Source organism: Chanos chanos, chromosome 4 (genome assembly GCF_902362185.1).
Source record: "Chanos chanos chromosome 4, fChaCha1.1, whole genome shotgun sequence".
Taxonomy (NCBI): Eukaryota; Metazoa; Chordata; class Actinopteri; order Gonorynchiformes; family Chanidae; genus Chanos; species Chanos chanos.
In genome coordinates this window covers 46,788,536-46,808,535 of record NC_044498.1, presented here as the reverse complement: position 1 = coordinate 46,808,535, position 20,000 = coordinate 46,788,536, and the positions used below count along the sequence as shown (strand labels likewise).

The 20,000-nt window shown below is 41.4% G+C and overlaps 1 protein-coding gene across 1 annotated transcript; it reads right to left on the bottom strand.

Annotated features, from left to right (window-relative positions):
* Nucleotides 1-16,802: 16,802 nt before the first annotated feature.
* Nucleotides 16,803-19,208, bottom strand: LOC115809540 (cytochrome c oxidase subunit 7A-related protein, mitochondrial). Its single transcript, XM_030771240.1, has 3 exons — nt 19,066-19,208; nt 18,075-18,209; nt 16,803-17,666 (listed from the first exon to the last, which is right to left on the bottom strand). The coding sequence occupies exons 1-3, from the start codon at nt 19,135-19,137 to the stop codon at nt 17,523-17,525; spliced, it is 351 nt and encodes a 116-aa protein (XP_030627100.1). The 5' UTR covers nt 19,138-19,208; the 3' UTR covers nt 16,803-17,522.
* Between the last annotated feature and the right edge of the window lie 792 nt (nt 19,209-20,000).

The following is a 20,000-nucleotide window of genomic DNA, read 5'->3' as shown; positions in this document are numbered from 1 at the left end:
AGGTTGTCTTTGAAATGAACATTAACCAAGTGGCACTAATCATGCACAACCCTTTTTTTCTCATTTCCAACTTCAATTAGTTGGTCATTTTCATTATGACATTCACAACTTTCTTTTCTCTCTTTATTAAAATACATGATTGTAAATTGTTTCCAAAGTTGAAAGTAAGACCACATGAAATATTTACTTCATTTAAAATAATTGTAATTGCTCATACTGCAGAGTTTCAAACAACATTATGAATAAATAAATAAATTAATTAATAAATAAATTAATAAATAAACAGACAATGAAACAATCTCCATCAAAAGTTTTCCATTTCAGTACTGGTACACTTACAGTGACTGAGGATTTCAGACTGTTAAGATTCCAGTCAGACATCACGTTATATTCTACTCCATGATTAATGTTCTAACACTCTCTCCATTCATTAGTGATCCATCACTCCATACAAGCTTGTTTTTATTCCATCAACTGCAACACACATAGCAACCGTGCCATATTTTGGATGTTGTTTTAATACCTTTTCATATCTGGATCCATAGTAGAATATCTCACATGAACAAAGGAAAAACAGCATCTATTAGAACTGAAAAGAAACAAGCAAAAAACAAAATTGATTTGGAGTGGGGGATGTGGAAGCTTCCTGAGGTCACGTCTCATTGGCGTGTAAAACATACTCCCCCCAAGAGTCACTTTGGTCAGTTTGACAGTAGCAGAAGAGGGTTCTGTCAGGAGAGTCCACCTATCCTTGAATAAACCTCACGCGTACGTGACGCTTTGAAGTTTGGAGTTCGTTCGGCACTTCAGAGGACGGAATATGTTTATGACGAGATGACGCATGAGAGGCACGTTCAGTCTCTGTGGACCCGCTTTCCAATTAACCATGACTGTAAGAAATTGAACCTGCCCCCTCAACTTAGCTTTATCTCAGTCATTGATCGAAACGTCCGAAAACGTCTAATGCGAAGCATCAGCAAGCCACTAGAGGTTCGAGAACATCAACATGTTCCCTGTACGAGAGCCGAAACCAGTCTTTTAGAAAAGTTGTAGAACGAAATCAGCCGGGAGCCGCTGTCTGTTAAACTTTCCGAAATAACTTTTAAGGTAAAAGGTTAAAGTTACGTTTTTGGAGAAGAGCAACACGCTCGTAGTGGCATAAGTTCATTCCCCCCCCCCCCCCCCCCCCCCCCCCCCCCCCCCCCACCCCCCCACCAGCTCCAAGAAGCCCTGTGTTGCACGTGTGTTGTCAGCAACAGAGAAGGTTGGATCGAGGATGGAGAGATGGAGGAAATGAATTTTTTGAGCAAGCTTCTTCATTTCCATCAACTGGTGGTTGGAAATGGGCACAGACAGGTTAACCGTGTTCTTGTAGGGCTGCAATACGTTCAGATTCATGCTCTAGGAACAAGACCCTCTGAAGCGCAGGCACCTAACTCCATTTCAAGCTTGGAGGAAAAAAAGATGAATATTTCTGTGAAGGACTGGAGCAAAACCTGGTGCATCTTGCTTCTTCGCAGGAAGAGCCGTTTAAAAGAGGCTATTTACGACAGAGAAGCCACGTGTTGCATAGAGAAGAGATTGGATCAGTAGGCGATTTAGAAGGGATATGAGGGGGGATGCCGTCCCGCTTGTTAGCAAAATGACCAAAATGCGCCCCACCCCCCCTCCTCGTTAACCTGCCCTCCACGTATATACTCCATAGAGTAGTGTCAGTGTCCGCTGGGCCACCCCTGCTGTTGATCATTGCCCCCCCCCCCCCCCCCCAGCCCCCCCCATTACAAAATAACAAATCACCTACTGGATCGGACATTACTCCTTTTCTGTCGTTTGAGACAAAAACTACAAATGCCGCTGAAAAGCTATGAACATTGTGAGTTCTTGAGAAGGGAAGAGTGAGAGGGACTGAGAGGGGGAGAAGGAGAGTGAGTGAGAAATGGTTGTGTTATGTAATGAAAGCCTGCTCGCTAAAAGTTACCGAGGAGGTCACACACCTTCTCCATAGCAACAAGAACGTTCAGCTATCAGTCAAAGGAAAAATTGAGTGGAGAATTTTTGAAGATCGGAGAATTTTTGGCTGTCATGCTGACGGAACCGTTCTTTTCTGTTTTTCTTCTTTTCTTTTTTTTTTTTTTTTTTTTAGCCAAATGCCATGGGGCTCCAAGAAAACATCACTTTTTGGAAGATGGAACAACAGGATTTTGATGGAGATTTGATCGTGAAATAAAGAACTTCATTTGAGTATCAGATATATTTCAGTTGTTTTGTGACTATTCAGCCTAGAGCAGACTATCAGTGAGCAAAGACAGCAAAGATATAGTGCTGTCATTTCAAAGCTGTCTTTTCCAGATTAGAATATCTAAGATAAAATACAAATCTCTAGAGAGAAACAACATCATTATTGCACAGCATGGTGTGAGATTCCTGTTTTTGAATACAGGACTGAAATCATTTGAACATCAGAGTGTTCCAACCATCCCAAAAGTCATTTCCGAAACATTCAAATTGATACACAATCTTCGACTTATCTCTCTTACATCTCAACCAACGATCAACATACATTTAACCCATTTGAGTGGAAACAAACCTTATCCAAAAAAAACCCCACAGTTCAGTCATTCCCCATCTGTGCTCTGCGTAAACCTCATATCAAAACATGCCAAGATTACATTATCTTTTGCCACCAGAAGGTAAAGCTAGTTCATCTATTCCACTGCTTGGGCACTGAATGAGCTATAGGCTACACGCATTTGAACCTCGCCTGTTTTATTGCTCTATCTCAGATACAAAAGTCATTTTAAAACACAGAGGGACGGACTCACTGGGGCTTTCATATGTGCTCACAGACTGTAATTCAACACTCCGCTACGTCCGTCAACAAAATGGTAACGGAAAAGCCTTCATTACCTACACACCATGTGCGCTCAAACACAAAGGGACTGTGGTTTATTGCCACTTAAACTCAGTTAAGTTCCAGAAGATTAGGATTGAGATATTGTTGTGCACTATCAAAGTGAAATTGCTATGAACGATGAGCCAAGAAGATGTCAACACAGTGGAAGAGTATTTCACACTATGTTGCTTTGAAGCATTTTCTGAGCCGTTTCCTGGCGCATTGAAGTCAACACATTATGCATACTGGAAGAGACACAATATCAGAATTAGGATTGTGCTGATGACCAGTTTACATGAACGACATGTTTTATATTTTTTTTCAGTTGCAGCTGTCATGTTCTATATAAACACCATCCCCGTCAAACACACACACAGATTTGGCACAAGAAAATGTGTTTACATATATACAATTGCGTTCTGATGTAATTTGATTTGAAAATGATACGACCATGTGATAACGTGAGAGACATTACTTGTATAGGCATAGGCTGAGAACGCCATTGTTAAACTTTACAATAAGCGAACTAAGACTCCTTGTCTTATTTTTGTCAGAACAAGAAACATACCCACGAGCGTTAATTGCGTTGGCACCGAGTCGATCCATTTTGTCTCAGTCACAGTTTGGCCGTGAATCCCTCTACACGGCTTGGTGCGTGTCGAAATTACGATTCATGAGTGTCGTCATGCTTTAGCGCTGGCAAGTGAAATTATTCTACATTTGTGATTTGAATCAATGTGCCTTTGTTATCTAGTTTGCTGTAGTGACACTCTGTTGTCTAAAACTCACGTCATGTCCAAAGATTTTTTTTTTTTTTTACTTCTTTTCAAGGTCACTTCACAGTTATTCAAAAATACATTCTCAAATGTTGAGAACTGTTCTGTGAGTAAAAGCCAAGTATTCTTAAATGATTGCTTTTGCACTATTGCATTTAATTTAGTAAAATCACTAGATTTTCAAGAGCTGTCCCGCAAACACAGATTAACTTCCGTTAAAAAAAAAAAGAAGAAGAAGAAGTTTTTCGAAAATACTGCCTAAGACATGAGACTGAAACCGTGAAACTAAAGAAAATGAGAAAGTAGGGAGAAAGAGACATAGAGAGGGTCAAAGAGAAAGAAGACATAAAGAAAGAAAGAGAGAGAGAGAGAGAGAGAGAGAGAGAGAGAGAGAGAGAGAGAGAGTAATTATAAATCACAGTCTCTCTCTCTCTCTCTTTGAAGAAAAATCCCATCTACTGATTTCTTTTTTTTTTTCTTTTCAACAGATGCATTTCATGATCCATAGTGGCGATGCTCCAGTCTGCATGCGCCCTCCTCTGCTGTTCAGTTATTAGACACTGATTGATTTTGCCTTTACAAGAAAGGGTGTGATTGAATCTCCATGAGTGGGACACAGCAGTTTTGAAGTGGCTGAATGAATCAGAGAAAAAACCTCTACTTTTTTGTATGTGTGTATTTATTTATTTATTTTGAGGACAAGCGGTCTTGCCTCTCATCATGAAATGACTGAGAGCAATCAGTTTGGGTGATGAAAACATATATTAAAAAAAGAAGAAGAAGAAGAAGAAGAAGAAGGAGGGAGGGGGGGGAGAAGTAATGCAGTTTGAAGAGAGAAAAGTTTCAGAAAGCAACTCTGAAAATGATGTCACCCTCTGCTCTGCCACATTTAAGCAACAACTTCAATGAGTCATTCACAAACTGATGACAACACTAAACTAAGTGAAAATGGTCTGTGTTTCTGTCGTTTGATTGCACATCTGATCATCACTCTCACTTTTTATTCTTCTGTCCTCTCTCTCTCTCTCTCTCTCTCTCTCTCTGTCCCTCTCTCTGTCCCTCTCTCTCTCTCTCTCTCACTCAGTTGAAGGGCATTTATCTGTAGACCTCTGCATCTTTAATGAAGCAGTTATGAGTGTATGTTCAATCTGGCTTGTCAAAGAATCGTGCAGCGGCTGTGAGCCAGTATCGTCAGCAGGAACATTTGACAGCCGTGTTCGATAAGTGTCTTTGTCTTCTCGGTTTCCTCACAGCGAAACGGGAGACCTTGGGCACACGGCTCAATCCAACATTTTCATTCCTTTTCTTCATAACCTTTCTTGTTTCTATACTAAAGCCGTACCATTTAGCTATTCAAACCAAAATGAAGGACAGGCATACATTATCCAACAGCACGCACAGCGTGTTGGAAGTCAAATATGTGCACAGACCATCAGAAAAGGGGAAACCTCTCATTACAGTGTGTGTGTGTGTGTGTGTGTGTGTGTGTAAGGAGGAGTATTGGGTGGGGTGGGATGGGTGGTCCAACAGGGGCAAAACCTCAAACATGGCTAATCACAAACCTGTCTATTCTCTTTGGTGCTTCCTTTGCAAACCTACTGCACACTTTGATGTGCTGAGAGGGAGAGAGAGAGAGGGAGAGACAGATAGGACAGGTGCAATCTCCCTCATCCATCTGTCTTTTCTCCCCAACACCTCTTTAATCCACTCATCCCTCCATTTCTCACTTTCTGTTTGTTCCAATCGTTCCTCCCTCGTTTGCGTCGCTTATGGTGAATAATTTACACTGACAGGGATGTGAGAGGAGTGGGTAAAGTGTGTGTGTGTGTGTGTGTGTGTGTGTGTGTGTGTGTGTGTGTGTGTATCTGAACACCATGAGGGACAGGAGAAAGCTGTCCTGGTTCAGATCTTCCAAACTCTTAGAAATTTACCAAACACCAAATGTGTCGAGACATATGTACAAATACATGTGTGAATTCTTAATTGTCATCTGTATTGTTTGTGTGTGTGTGTGTGTGCGTGCGTGCGTGTGTGTGTGTGTGTGTGTATCATGTTACATTTAAATAAGGAGAGACAAAATGATGGACAGACCCATTTCACATTACATGCGGTTGCTGTGTGCACCTACACATGCAGAGAGAGAGAGAGAGAGAAAGAAAAAGGACGGAAGGCATGTTCAATGATTTTCAATCATTTCAGTCCCTCCTTACAATTTTCTCAGCAGAGCTTGACCTTTGTTTCCCTCCCACAAGATGATGTCGTATGCATCCTGTAGTGATTGCGTTCTCTTTGAGGAGCATGTCAGAGTTCTTGGATGTGACATTTCAGTGGCCAAAGCAAAGGTCCAGGGATAGGGTGGAAGAGCAAAGCCATAAACACTGCCCTCAGTCTCTGTGTTTGCGTGGCCTGGAGATAAGGCAGACGCTAGATGACATTTTTTGGAACAATGAGGAAGGCGGCACAGCCTGGACTGTGACTTTGTGTGTGTGTGTGTGTGTGTGTGTGTGCGTGTGTGTCTGTCTGTGTGTGCGTGTGGCTGCCTGTCTGGTCCATGCATGTATGTATGTGTGTATGTGAGTATGAGTTCGTGTAAGTTTTTGCATGTGTTTCTGTGTGTGTGTGTGTGTGTGTGTGTGTATGTGTACAGCTTTAATTCTCTCTGCGCTTTTGGTATTTATGGTTCTACTCCATTGTGTGGGAAAATGTCAGATAGATATACCTCACTATATGAGATATGAGTCACTGGTATCAGATGAAGGTGTCAGAGACACACTCACTCACCCAATGCGTAACACTCTTTCACCGAGAATTTAAAAAAAAAAACAAAACTGTTTAGCTAAATATTCAGCAGGAACAAATGCCTGACTTCAAATCTGACGTCAGATACGTCTGATATACAATGCATTTCTGACGACCTTTTCTACATTCTGAGTAGTCCTGTATATCTATATTAGTTTGTCAAAGGCTGGACAATGAGGCATTGGTTCTGAATCAGGTGTGTTAGGGTTGTTCTAAAACAGGAGCATTGGGCATTGGGGCAAAATCATTTAAAGCGGATTGGCTTTTAATTCTTGCGTGTTTTATCAGGTATAAATGATTTGGAATGCTGCGTGATCATTTGGCTTTTTTAAACCCGAGACAATTGGGGCACGTTGTTGGGTTAAGCTGACAAAACACAAATGCATGGACTTCAATGGTCCTGTAATGAACAGCTTGTTCAACCTTTTCGCCTCCCTCTCTTTCTCATTACGCTTTGCCTGAGTAGGGTGTGAGGTGCACAGTGAAAGCGATGAGACAGGGGGTGATTAAAATCAAAGATGTTGCTTTGATGTTAAAACAAGCTGTGATGGAAATGCTATGTTTGTCATTAAGCTTCTCTGTTACGCGCTGAAATCAGCACAGATTAATGACTAAATTAAAGAGCCCTGTGTTCTAACGCTTTAATGACACTGTGCGGCATTATGGGTTATTTGTGTTTCCTAGCTGTTGTTCCTGCAGGCATTCATAACTGAAAAATTCCTTGTGTTTGTATATGAGTGAGTGAGAGAGAGAGAGAGAGAGACAGACAGACAGACAGACACATTGTGAGTCTGAGTTTGTGTGCATGCTATATGAGTCTCAATAACATAAACATACTATCTGACACACAAAGGTCACCAGGTCACTAGAGAACAGGACAGGACCTCTGCAACCTTTTCTTATCATCATCTAATGAAATTGTGTATTTTAAAAACCCTGCAGCAACACACTGAAAAGAATGGATATGATCATCGAATGCTTGGAGACAAGGTTTAGGAAAGGTAAATAGAGAAAACCAGGGAGCTCTGAAAAGCTAATGGCCAAATAACATCAAAGACCTGAAGTCCTGTGGTCACTGGGCAATGCTTTTCCCCAAGGATTCATGCTTCAATTCAGCCTTAGTGTTTATGTTGGAGGTCCAAGGCACCAGCTCTCTGCATTTCTCTCTCTCTCTCTCTCTCTCAAGGTTCCTGTTATTTCAGTCTTCTGTTTGCACAAAACAGCACATGATTGAACAAATGATAGAGATGTAGCCACTCACGCGCACGTGCAAACACACACACGTGTAAGCACACACACAAACACACACACACATGCGTACACACACACCTGAATTTCATTCATCTGTACGTGACAGGACTTTGACAGCTAAGCTCGTCAAAAAGTGAATGATAGCCATGAACAGTGGGGAGGATTAAAAGGCTTCCTGCTTCTCGCCTCATGCATTTTCTTCTCTCTCTCTCTCTCTCTCTCTCTCTCCATAATTGCACTCTTTTGAGAAGCCACAGGGAAACGGGAGTGTGCTCAGGCAGAGAAGGAGAGGGCACAGGCCTCACTGATGGAGGGATTGGCCGTGGTTATGCACCACATGTGGAACACTCCACTTCATCAGAGCACAACATACTCAGTCCAAACGAGGAGCTGATCTGGGGTCAGTGGAGAGAGGGTCCAGAAACCCTGAGCAGATAAGCCCTTTTCCCATCTCAATGCCCAGATCAAAGATATGACACAAGACCCTGTGAAAATGAAAGAGTTACTTGAAAAGGCTCTTTGGCTTAAAACTTCGATTTCTAAAACAGCAGTTGGTGTTGCTTGTTGTTGCCTAAATCCTTCAAAGGTGATTGAGTCCTATGTGTGATGTGAGTAAACAGGAAAAAGTCACTCAGTCAGTCACCCAGTTAGAACCTATACCACAAAGGGGATCAATAGCACTTTATGAAAAGAATAAGAAAGCATCTGTAAAGCATTTACATAAGGTTCAATTCACAAATGGTTATGCAGTAGGTAACATGTTTAAACAAAGGTAATTTTACAATAGATTTTTGACAAACTGTATTCAAAAATTTCAGAGTAGCTAAGTAATGACCCAGAATGTAGCACAGCAGCTGAGAACACATACGCGCGCACGCGCACACACACACACACACACACACACATGCACAGGGTATGTACCAAGGGATTCCATAACCTAGAAATGTCATTTCATAGAACACAAAGTTTTTCTAATTGATCAGGTCCTACCACTGAAATTCTCTTTCTCTCTATAGCTCTCTCTCTCTCTGTGTCACACACATAAACACACACATACACACACCAAAACACACACACACACACCCCACACACTCACTTTTCATGTCCACCCCAGTGTGGTGGGTTTGGACGAGCAGGCTGTTCTGTAGGGGCTAGGTTTGGCAGCAGTATTTCTCTCATTAATTCACAGAGCCGGGGAACTGTGAGGCAGGGTGAGACCACGTTCTCCTTCAGCCACTCAGCTGGGGACCCAGGCTGCTCTTCTTCTCGCTTTCTATTTCCTACCGCAATCTCTCACTCCTGCTCTGATACCAGCTGCGCCTGGCTTTTTGAACAGAACGACTCATGTTCCAATTAAAAGGTCAAAGAACCAGTGGATTCAAGATAAACATGGTCAAAGCTCTAGTTTTATAGTCGCTTGGACATTAAACTTGACTTTACAGTGGTCTGGATTGGTGGGACCATCTTTTATAAAAACGTATAACACTGTTCAGTTTAATACGAGCACAAAATGAAAGTTGATTCAGTTCTTAATTATCGGTCCCCTGTTGGTGTGCTGAAGCTGATGAGTAGTGAGGCTTTGGCAGAATTGCAGGGCCATAACCAGCTTGGTGGATGGGTTGGGTCTTTTTTTCCATTATGTGAACCTTTTTTAGTGTGTGCGCGCAACCACACATAGTCTTATGGAACCATACTCAAACATGTATTTTGGCAGTAGATTACCAGAGAGCTTCATGATCATAGCAGTAGAATCTTGCCGAAGTATCCTGTATTTTGTTATGTACATAGCCTATGCAATTCTTCGCACTTGATATGAAAGAAAAATAAACAGTTAATATATATACATTTAGCGAAGCCAAGCCGTCCAGCCACCTACTGACGTACCTGAAGTATAAACCACAATTTTCTCTGGGCCTCCCCTTTACAACCCATAGCATAAGCTAACTGGCTAATATAAGCGCTAGCAGATAACTGTGCTGTCAAAGTGATATGTCAAAGTGTCTACAGTCGTCATGGTGATGTGTGCGTGTGTAGTGTGTTTTTCTGTAGCCTACCGATAGAGAGGGAGACAAGCTGGTTCTGCCTAGGCATTCTTTTCAGTAAGCTAACCTCTGGCATGGGGCAAAACTTTCAGGGTTACCGACCTATCATGAACAGAAGAGTTGATGTAGAAATGTGGACTTTCACATGGTATGTGTGATGGGGGGGGGGGGGGGGGGGGACCCCCCTCCCCCCGACACCGTCTGGTTACAGCCTTGGAATTGGGTCAACTAAGAGCTGGAATGACAAACCCAGAGAGGTAGGCCACATTCACACAATCTTTCAGTAGGAGTTAAATAGACAGTTCTATTTTTTTTTATTTAGTTCTATTTTTTGCTTTTAAAAGTTTGTGTCAAGAAATATGTCACTTCTAAGAAATCTCTCTTCCTCTTCCCCTTGTACTAACATTCTCCAGTGAAGGGGGAAGAAATTCTATGGGTTATCGATCAGGTCGCTCGATGTAATCAATGAGGCTTGCCATGGTTTTCCTGTTGTCATACGCTATGGGTCTGCCTGGACCTGCTGTTGATGGCACCAGGAGATCTGCTCATGGCAGGGCTCAGATTCTGGAGAGGAGAGGAGAGGAGAGGAGAGGAGAGGAGAGGAGACAGGCATCAAGGAGAGAGGATGAGGTAATCGAAGTTATGGATTAGCAAGTAGTGGAGAAAAAGAGAGAGAGAGAGAGAGAGAGAGAGAGAGAGAGAGAGAGAGAGAGAGAGAGAGCGGAGATAACAATACAACAGAGCCCAAAGAACCAAGAACACACACACACTCTCACAGAGTCTCTCTGGAGGATTAGATTATGTTATCCTAATTATGATCTTCCATTAAGATCTTGCCAACTGGATTTTAGCACGGTGCAGTAACTGTGTGGGAGAATCCTTAATGTGGTGTTACACTTAAGACTGGAGTGATCTCATCTCAACATTCATACCATCCAAATAAACTGATGGCTTTGGATGTACTCTGGGGTTCTCTTTTACGTCATTCGTTTTGATTGAACTATGTTGGCGATACCACAAAGTGCCACTGGGACACCGCGCTAACCGAGCTTAGAAGATGTATCTTGTTTTTCATTCCTTCATAAGAATCACTCAAAGTGAAATATTAGGAGTTTGTGAGGTCTCTGTGGAGTCTGGATGGAACTAAAACATCCATTACCGTCTGACGAAGCTGTCTAGGATCATCAGCTGAATACACTTTGCATTTTTTACTTCATCGTTTTTTTAATATATATATATATATATATATATATATGTATATATATACACATACATACAACAGATTCATCCACACTACCAGTATTATCATCCCAAGCATGCATACCCCACACACACACACACACACAAACATAAAACGTAAAAAATAGTGGACTCAGTGGATCAACAAACTCAAGAGAGGGCAGGTCTCCAAACCATTAAACCATGAGTGTATTATAAGGAACAAAAAAGAAAAAGAAAAAGAAAACATGCTAGGACACCTACATGCTTAACTACATCAGGTTATCAGGTAGTGTCTTTTTTTCCAGTAAGTACTGAATCACTAACAATTCACAACACAAGCACAGACTAACCAACTGCATCTCTCATACCAACAGAAGAGAAATCCTACAGAACGACAGCTAACGTAGACTTTTATGAAGACTCATGAAATAAGTGGCTTTATTTCTGCTGAACCTTTCCGATCCATTTTCGTCCATCCCACACACAGCCACTGGGGCATATGTTTCTTTTGACTGTGTGTCTGAATAGTGGATCTTATGACTTTGGGCTCTGAAAGTGCAGATTTAGCTCTCCAGATCCCATGGCCCTGCCAGACAAAGAACTGTTCGTTCAGCTGCAACAGGGCCCCCAAAGGGATTACAACTCCCTCCCTGCAGAATCTCTTTTATTACTTTTCATCCTCCACTCTCTCTCTCTCTCTCTCATTTTGCATTCAACCTTTTCGTACAGCTGGGTCACATCCTCGCTCATATGAACGCACTGAATGAGGACTGGGCAACAGGGAGAATCGCCCTAGAAAAAGCATGAGAGTGCCACTTAAAGGAGACAGGTAATTTGTGTGCTTATAATTCACTTGTGGTTTCTATGTGTGTTCCAGTGGAGGGGGTGGAGAAGGGGGAGGGAGAACGGGGGATTCCCGGCCATGCTATTAGCTGGAAAAGCCTCTCCAAGCCTCTGCTCATTTACAAGTCTGCATTCGCCATGAATTTCCAGTAACATCTACTTCAGACAACACACATATTTGTATTCACTCACTGATTGCTGTGCACCCACGTGATTACACATCGTCTCTCTCTCATGTTCGATTTCATGTGCAGATACACACACACACACTCACACACACACATACATTTGTACACATTGATACACACACACACACACACACACACAGACAGAGCAGCCGTCAACCAGCATTTAAGTGCGGATCAGAGATTCACCAAGGACAAGAGCATGCTCATAAATAATTCAACAGGGCTGTCTCTAGTTTCTGTGAAGTCAAACTCTAAATAAAGCAGAATTGTAATGAGGTAATACTCATCTAGATACATAAAAAAAAATCTTAAAAACACTCAGGCTTGTAAGGAAATGTGCTGGCAGACAAGCTAAGGTTAGTACTACTCAGGTCTAAGGGGAGAAAGTCATACTGCATTTGGCTGGAGAGAGAAAGAGAGAGAGAGAGGGAAGAGAGAATACAAATGTAGGCTAATTTCCAAGCAGCATTCTTGAACTGATTTTAGCTCTCTTACAGCAGAGATGGAAAATGAATATGAGGGTAGAGAGAGACATCTCCGCAGCTGCTCATCCTCCCCTGATTCCACACTGTCTCTCTCTCTGTCTCTCTCTCTCCCTCACACACACACACACACACACACACAGTCTTAGTGCCAATGCTATGACCCAAGCAACTGATATTCACAGCATCACACCCACCTACAGAGTGAGAGTAGCCTGAACAAATGCCTGATCACAAGAGCTGCCATTTTGGAACACTCAGGTGGGAGGAAGTAATCAGACAGAGAGAGACAGAGAGAGAAAGAGAGAGATGAAACACTTGTTGTTAATATGTGAGAAAGGGTAGGAGGGGAGAGAAAAGAAAGAGAAAGAGATAGGACCGTGGAATTTATACGACAGAAATATAAGAAAGAAAGAAAGAAAGAAAGAAAGAAAAAGAAAGAAAGAAGACAGTTATTTTCAATCTTTCAGACCCAAGGAGGTAGTGTCAGAGAAGCATACACATTTGGGGACAGGTTACAACTGATATAAACTTTATACTCAAAAAACAAAGTAAAGGAAAGGAAGAGTGGTATGAAATTATATTAGTTATTCATGTATTAACATTAATCCTCTCCCTATTGTGATGCCATATGCCAGGGCAAGCATGAATGTTTACCTTAGTGACTTAAGTAAATAAATAATGCTTATAGATGCAACCAAAATCGATGACTGACCTTTACCAAAAGGCTTACTGTGTGATTATAGTGAAATAACATGCAGTAACATTTAAAAAGGAAAAGATGCATGAGAAAATATCTTAAAAGCATGTTTTAAGAGGATATAAATTCACTTTGTTGTTCATTTGTGTTCTGGTTCAAAACTGATGTCATTCGAAATTTGCCATCAAAATTTACTTCGAAAATTTTGAATAGATGTTGACACTGAATTTGTCGCCAGTCTCAGATTTGCCTAATGTCTCTTTTCCCCCATTCTGTTCTATCCTGTCCAGACACATCTGCCCGGTCTCTCCCTCACTCTGCGCTCAGACTCCGGCAAAATTTATTTATCAAGCCTTCGTCAACATCTGCTCTTGATTTTTATGCAAATGTCTGTTTACGCGACAGTCCCCCAAACTCGGCAGAACACGGTAATCAACCAGGCGTTAAAAATATCAGAGTCCCTAATCAGATGCTCCCCTGCCCTGTACTCCATTTATCCTGAGGTAGACAAGTAGGGGTGACATATTTCCACAGAGAGACAGAGATATGAGGTTATAATGATCGCGGTGGAAGACGAAGCCATTTACAGTGATTCTCAAGAGCGGGATGTCCTGAAAGATAAACGACGTCCTTGGTAATTAGTTCTTGGAGAGTCCTTAATGATGGCATTACGCATTAGGCCAATGAAAGAACAGTATTAGTTAGACCACATATTGGTCTTCAAGGGTTGGATGAAGACCAGCAAGGTATATAGTGCTTGAGAACAAGTAAGAATGCTGCTGACATTTAATCTTAAATTCTTCCGAGATGAAAATCTATTACTGTCGAAACGCACACGAACAGAATTGCCAATCATCAGACCATGACCCTTGAATGGTACATTCATTGCATTCAGTGAGCAATATAAGCAGTTTATGTTGTACTGAGTGGTGTCAAATGGGACACATCCAATCATTCAAGTCTTGCAATGTTTCTCAACAACGTGATATGATATTGTGCGCTCGGGCTATATGTGATTGGGTTCAACGCCTCTGAACAATCTTACCTCCACCCTAGAGTGTTGCGTCAGTAGCCTCAAACGCTGATCATCACAATTGATTTTCCCCACACTCTTATGTGAAGGCCCATAGTGTTAATCACGACACAAGCATTCGTTTTTGAATCGCGTTTACCAGCCCACCCCTTGACTATTACCTCACTGTCAAGATACAGTAGAAAGATCACTATTTGGTGGAGCTTCTTCCCCTGAGTCTCCGCTTTTGAAGCTTTCTTATCATTATTATTCTAACAGGCTCAAGGTAACTGGCTAGCTAGAAATAATTTGATCGAAGTGTTTCCATTACACGTATGATAGATGCTAGTTTAATGTCAGCCCACTGTTTCAGTTCCATCCGAACAGCGGCAGATAAAGCTGAAGATGGATGTTTTTTTCCTGAAGACAGACACGGATTAAGAGGTGGTTTTCATCAAACCGTGGTTCATTTAAGCTTTCAACTGGTGGTCCAGGAAAAATCCAGATGCGGAGCATTTTTCCTGAAAGTGACGTTCATTTTAGGCGCTGCATGAATCATCCGTCCTGTCTTTCTCCAGCGGTAATAAACCTCGAGACACAGATCGCTCAGTTTAAACAGTGAATTTTCTTTTCACTGTATCCGTAAGTTAGGCCTATGTTAGCATGAGGACTAATTGACAAAATGTAGGTCTTTTTTGTTTGTTTGTTTTTTCCCAGGCACAACACATAAACAAGGTGTTTATTCGGCTTGAGCCAGCCTCCGCTTAGGCGATTTTCATTTCGAGCAGACTGAAAACAGTTCTTTGTTCTGGCCTTTTTGCCTTATTCCACGCTGCCTTTTATCACACATAGCCTGTTGCCATGTGAACCGACTCAGCAATGTCTATGAAAATGTGTTCGTTGCGCGCTCCATTACAACAAACAAACGATCGTGTCACATCAGCGGTGGAAAATATGTAATTACGTTATGGGTCGATGGAAAGAGTGAAATGAAGTTTCAAGTGGACATATATAACTATAATGAAGCAGATTTGCCTCTTTTTGTTGGAGGGGGGGTGGGGTGGGGTCTTGCTTTCAATGATCATCGGATTTGGGCCATTCTCGTGCTAGGACAGTCAGTATGCACGCTTCTGCCTTCCCCGCAGTGATAAATGTGTGGGACGATGAGTTGATCAGAGAGGCTTTGGTTTGCGAGATTACCCAGCAGGCTTCAATCATTCACTTTGGCAGTGCCGCTGAGGGGCCGCGCCTCTGTCCAGTCCTCCCCCCGTGTTGCGCGCGTTCCATCCAGCGAGGAGATTTATTCCCGCCGTGTCTCCCCCTTCTACACCGTTTAATCCCTCAACTGCACCGTTATCGAACGGCTGCGTTGCGTTCAGTGAGTCAGGATCTGGCTATAAACAAAGTGAGCGGTTATGAACGAATAAATAAAGCGAGCCAGAGTTTAAGATATTCACTCAAAATGTGCCTTGATTTCATTATGTCGATGTTTTGATGACAGGTTCAACAGATGAAGACGTTATGCTTCTGTCTGATTTTCCTTTTAGAATCTCCTTTTCTCCCCCTTTTTTTCTAAGCAAATTTTTACATTTAACAGCGTGGCATTTAGTTTATACAGTTGGTATTGGCAACGCTCTCAGGTAGGTCTGGCCCTATTTAGTCCATATCTAACGTGCAATGCAACGATTAGTGTCCATCTGTATGAGAAACTCTTTGGATACATTACACACGGTCAGTCAATGCGGGCATTATTCGAAACTCCGTTGTGCATTCGCGTTCAACAGAATCTGAACTACTTTTCTAACTGTATGACATGGAATGATTGACACCAGGTTGCCAGTCTAATTACTGCTTGGTTGCTAATGATAACGTGGGTTTCAAACCAACTTTCTGTCATTTTACCTGTATAGGTATGTACATTCGCTGTCAATCACTGATGAAAAGCGATGATTAGACAAAAGAGTTGTGGGCATACATCGACAAAACTCCCACTGCTTTCCCACAAAAACCGTAAAAATTTCTCTTGCGAAACAGTAATAAATCAGTTTGCATGCAGGACACATCCAAGTATCTATCAAATGTCAAACATTAGTTCAATGATAATTAAGGTTCACCGGATACATGTGCGTCCACATGTAAGCAGTAAAATGGCATTCTACGAATGTAATCAAATAACATCAAATAATGGGTTCAGATGCTTCTATGTGCTCTCAATCGCTAGCGATAAGCAGTGTCATTCCATTCGGCTGATATTTTGGTTGATTAGGTTTTGAAGAAATCCATTCCATTTGCCTTTATACACAAGTCTTCTCAGTATATGACGTAACTTCCTTCATCTGTATTCTCAAAGACTGACCAGACCACATTACCTAAATATTTTAAGATGAGATCGTTAATACATCTTAAATCTTTTTTAATCCGCCACGTATTTAAGCACTGGAAGTACAATCTTTTAATGTTTGGAACTTGTATTAGTATTAATTGCGCCTTTAAACTGGACTGCGGTGCACTGGAGTAGAGAAAGCTCATATGGTCACCTGCTAACTGAAAAAAAAAAGAAAAAAAAGAAAACAGAAGGACAAAAAAGTTTTTCAATTATCTTTTTTTTTTCCAAGACAAAAATATATTTTATTTTTTCCAAGAAAAAATTATGTGGACAGCATTTACACTGTCACTCATGTTGGGGTAAGTGACTGGCGGTATAATTAGTGTAGTCGAGCTCACACACCCTCTGTCAGATGCTGGAAACTTGAGTATGTGAATGTGGACTTGAGTTATGTGAAATAGTTGAGGTAACATGGCATTTAAATGGAATAGAAACTCATCTCTGTATCAAAAATCTTGCAAGGTGCAAACCTAGAGCTAGGGGGGGAAAAAAAAAGCTCTACCCTCCTCAACGAGAACGTTAAGCCTACCACAGCATCCAAAATGGCCCTGAAAAGATTACTGTTCGTTATCTGCTTATCTCAGGATACTGACTGGAGTGAGTGTTAACCAAGCTACATGCCGAAGCAGTACACATACATAAATAAACAAGCCAACATGTACCCATAGTCACTCTGACAGAGGGTGTTTGACTCCTGTTATCTGCCTCTGTTTCCATGACTGTATGGAAACACAGACATGCCAAATCTTAACTGGGGAACTCGTAACATCAATCTGTGGAACATAAATACGATGGGCTGAAGAGAAGCAATTCCTCTGCATGACTGTCTCTCGGAGCTGAATCACCATAGTCCGTGCTATTGCTCCTGTTTATAATAATTAATATTACACTGAATCCAATAATAAGAGGGGGAGAGATGAGGGGTTCATTCACTGTGGTTTCCGGGGCTGAGCTGCAATGTATAGAGCCATTAGACAGTAGAGGGTGCCCCCAATTGTCAGGCCCATTGTGGTCCTATAAAGCAGTTTGTCCATGTAGCCACCCTTCAGGTGAATGGGCACTCCATCAGCTCTCTACAGAGGGCAAAGAGAAAGAGAGAGACAGGATGAGTTTAAAAGCAATGCTTAGCGTGAGCAGACATGAGAGCTGTTTTGCACTTGATAAAATATTTTACTTCATCTGTTTTGTGTTAGCACAAATTACTCCTCATTGTACAGTAATATGTACTTGTTAACTAAGCCGATTATCACTTACACTTAAGTTAAAGTGCCGCTGATCGATAAATGGAAGATTAGTTAGGGTTACATAGGTTCAAGCAAATACATTCTTGGTATTCTGTGTATCTACAGCTGCTCTGTAGATCTTAAGGAGGAGCTGTCTTTCATATCCCCCTACATTATTTCAGTAATGTTAACCTACTACAGTGGAACACAAACAATACTTTCTGGTGTTCAAGGGGTGACAGGGTAGAATGATTGTACCTGGAAGATCTTCTGCCATTCAGGGACCTTGTTTACTCCCATGTATTCCACAGCAGGTCCAGCTTCGGAAACTACTTTAGTTGGAGTGGCAAAGATCATAGGTGGAGCCTGAGTGGGCACCGCGGGCTTCAACCCCTGAAACAAATAAAATTAGTCAAAATCAGGCATGTCATTCAAAGATAAAACCATAAAATTTTCACGCTTGATAAAAAATTAGGCAGCAGATGGGATTTTAAGCAGTTCAGTATAAGTGACGCAGCATTATCAGACAGCAGCAATATCTCTGACCGAGGGTGCACTATGAAATAAACAACATCGGGACAAGGTCACAACGTACGCTAGAGGACTATTTAATCAGTTAAGATCACTGACTGTTACAAGAAAATAAACAATAATGTTGGAAGCAGTTAGAGAGTTTGTCATGGTCGTTTACATGAAGTTGGATCTGACAGATTGACACACTTGACTAAACAAACGACTGAACCTAAAAAGCTATTCCTAGTTGATCCAACTCTACTACATAACCACTATTCAGCAACACTGTACAAGAGGACGAACTGTTTAAGAAGCCATTTAACTACCTTGTACAATGAAAGTTCCGTATTCAATATATATTTTTAAGTAACGCTGAACTGAAGCGGCTAAGTTAAGTAACAATGTATGCGCATCACAATAACGAGGTAACCGTTTTCAAAGGTAGCCATGCTCTAAGTCAAATGTGAGTCAAATGAAAACAAAACTGGCTGATCAATCTTGCTACCCTGAACCCACTACATAAATTGAATATTTTGGGCTCTATAAGAAACAGTTTAGTCCATTCCGAGAATGCTGTTTAGGATAATGTTGCGCAATTGTTTCGGCTAACTAAGCTAACTAGCTAACATACTAGCGACAGTATGTAACAGCTGCACGACTTCCTGCGAGTGATCAGACTGAAGGTCACTCCTGCAGAATTCCTTTTTAAACCAATTCAGTACGTCTCTTTGGTTACCTGGGGGCTGTAAGCCGTCGTAGGTGATGTTCCCGTTAGTCTTCCGGTGACTCCACTTACTTTATAGTACATTTTCGTGTTAAGCTATTTTAAATTCCAAGGGAGATCGGACCACGTCCCGCTTGTATGGTTCTTTGCCCGGAAGAATGAGGACCCGGTAGAAAGGATATTACGCATTTAACCATCAGCTGATCAGTGTCTGTTTAAAGGCATAGTACAACAAACTGTTGCTGTGCTTCCGTGCCTCACTTGAGAATAAATTTAGCTCCAAAGTGGTATGCGCTTTACATGTGTTTCAGCATATACTAGCATATGTTTTATATTAATTTAGAACAATATGTTTGTTTACAGCATTAGCGCGTATTTCAAGACAACGGACTAACCAGAGATCCGAGGTTTCGTTTTGAATAATTTTCCTTTCTATTATTCAGCTGTTAAAATTTGGACGTCAAGAAAGCCTCCCCGTAACACATATAAGATAAAGAAAAGGGATTTATTTTAATTTCGTAGTTAGAAGCTTTCAAATCAGAGGACTAAGCAGATCACCATTCCAGTTATTTTAAGATATCTCTTAAAACCTGAAACTCACACACACCTTTATTGATATTTCACTACACAATCCCCATCAGTCAACAAGAACCCAGTCAAATATCTGCCATTTTCATTAAAATATTTCAGATAAAAAAAAAAAAAATAGAACAGTGTTTGTGATTCTTATATATAACATTTTAAAATATTATTCTAAAGGTCTATTCTTCCAAAGAAGCTCAGGTGCACTAATGACAATGCTTCGGTGTAAAGGATTTGTCAAACTCATTTTCAGTGACTCTGGTGGGTTTTGCAGGACAGATTGCTGACATTTACACAAGCATTTTCAAACTCATTTACCGAATAATGAAACTCCACCCAAAGAACCCGAGATTAAGAGAATCCAA

Bases quoted from the DNA above. Each gene is read 5' to 3' on its own strand.
- LOC115809540 (XM_030771240.1), bottom strand. From the start codon at position 19,137: ATGTACTATAAAGTAAGTGGAGTCACCGGAAGACTAACGGGAACATCA. The intron at 18,210-19,065 runs GTAACCAAAGAG...TATTTGTTTCAG, and splicing joins CGACGGCTTACAGCCCCCAG to GGGTTGAAGCCCGCGGTGCC. The intron at 17,667-18,074 runs GTACAATCATTC...TGCCCTCTGTAG, and splicing joins AATGGCAGAAGATCTTCCAG to AGAGCTGATGGAGTGCCCAT.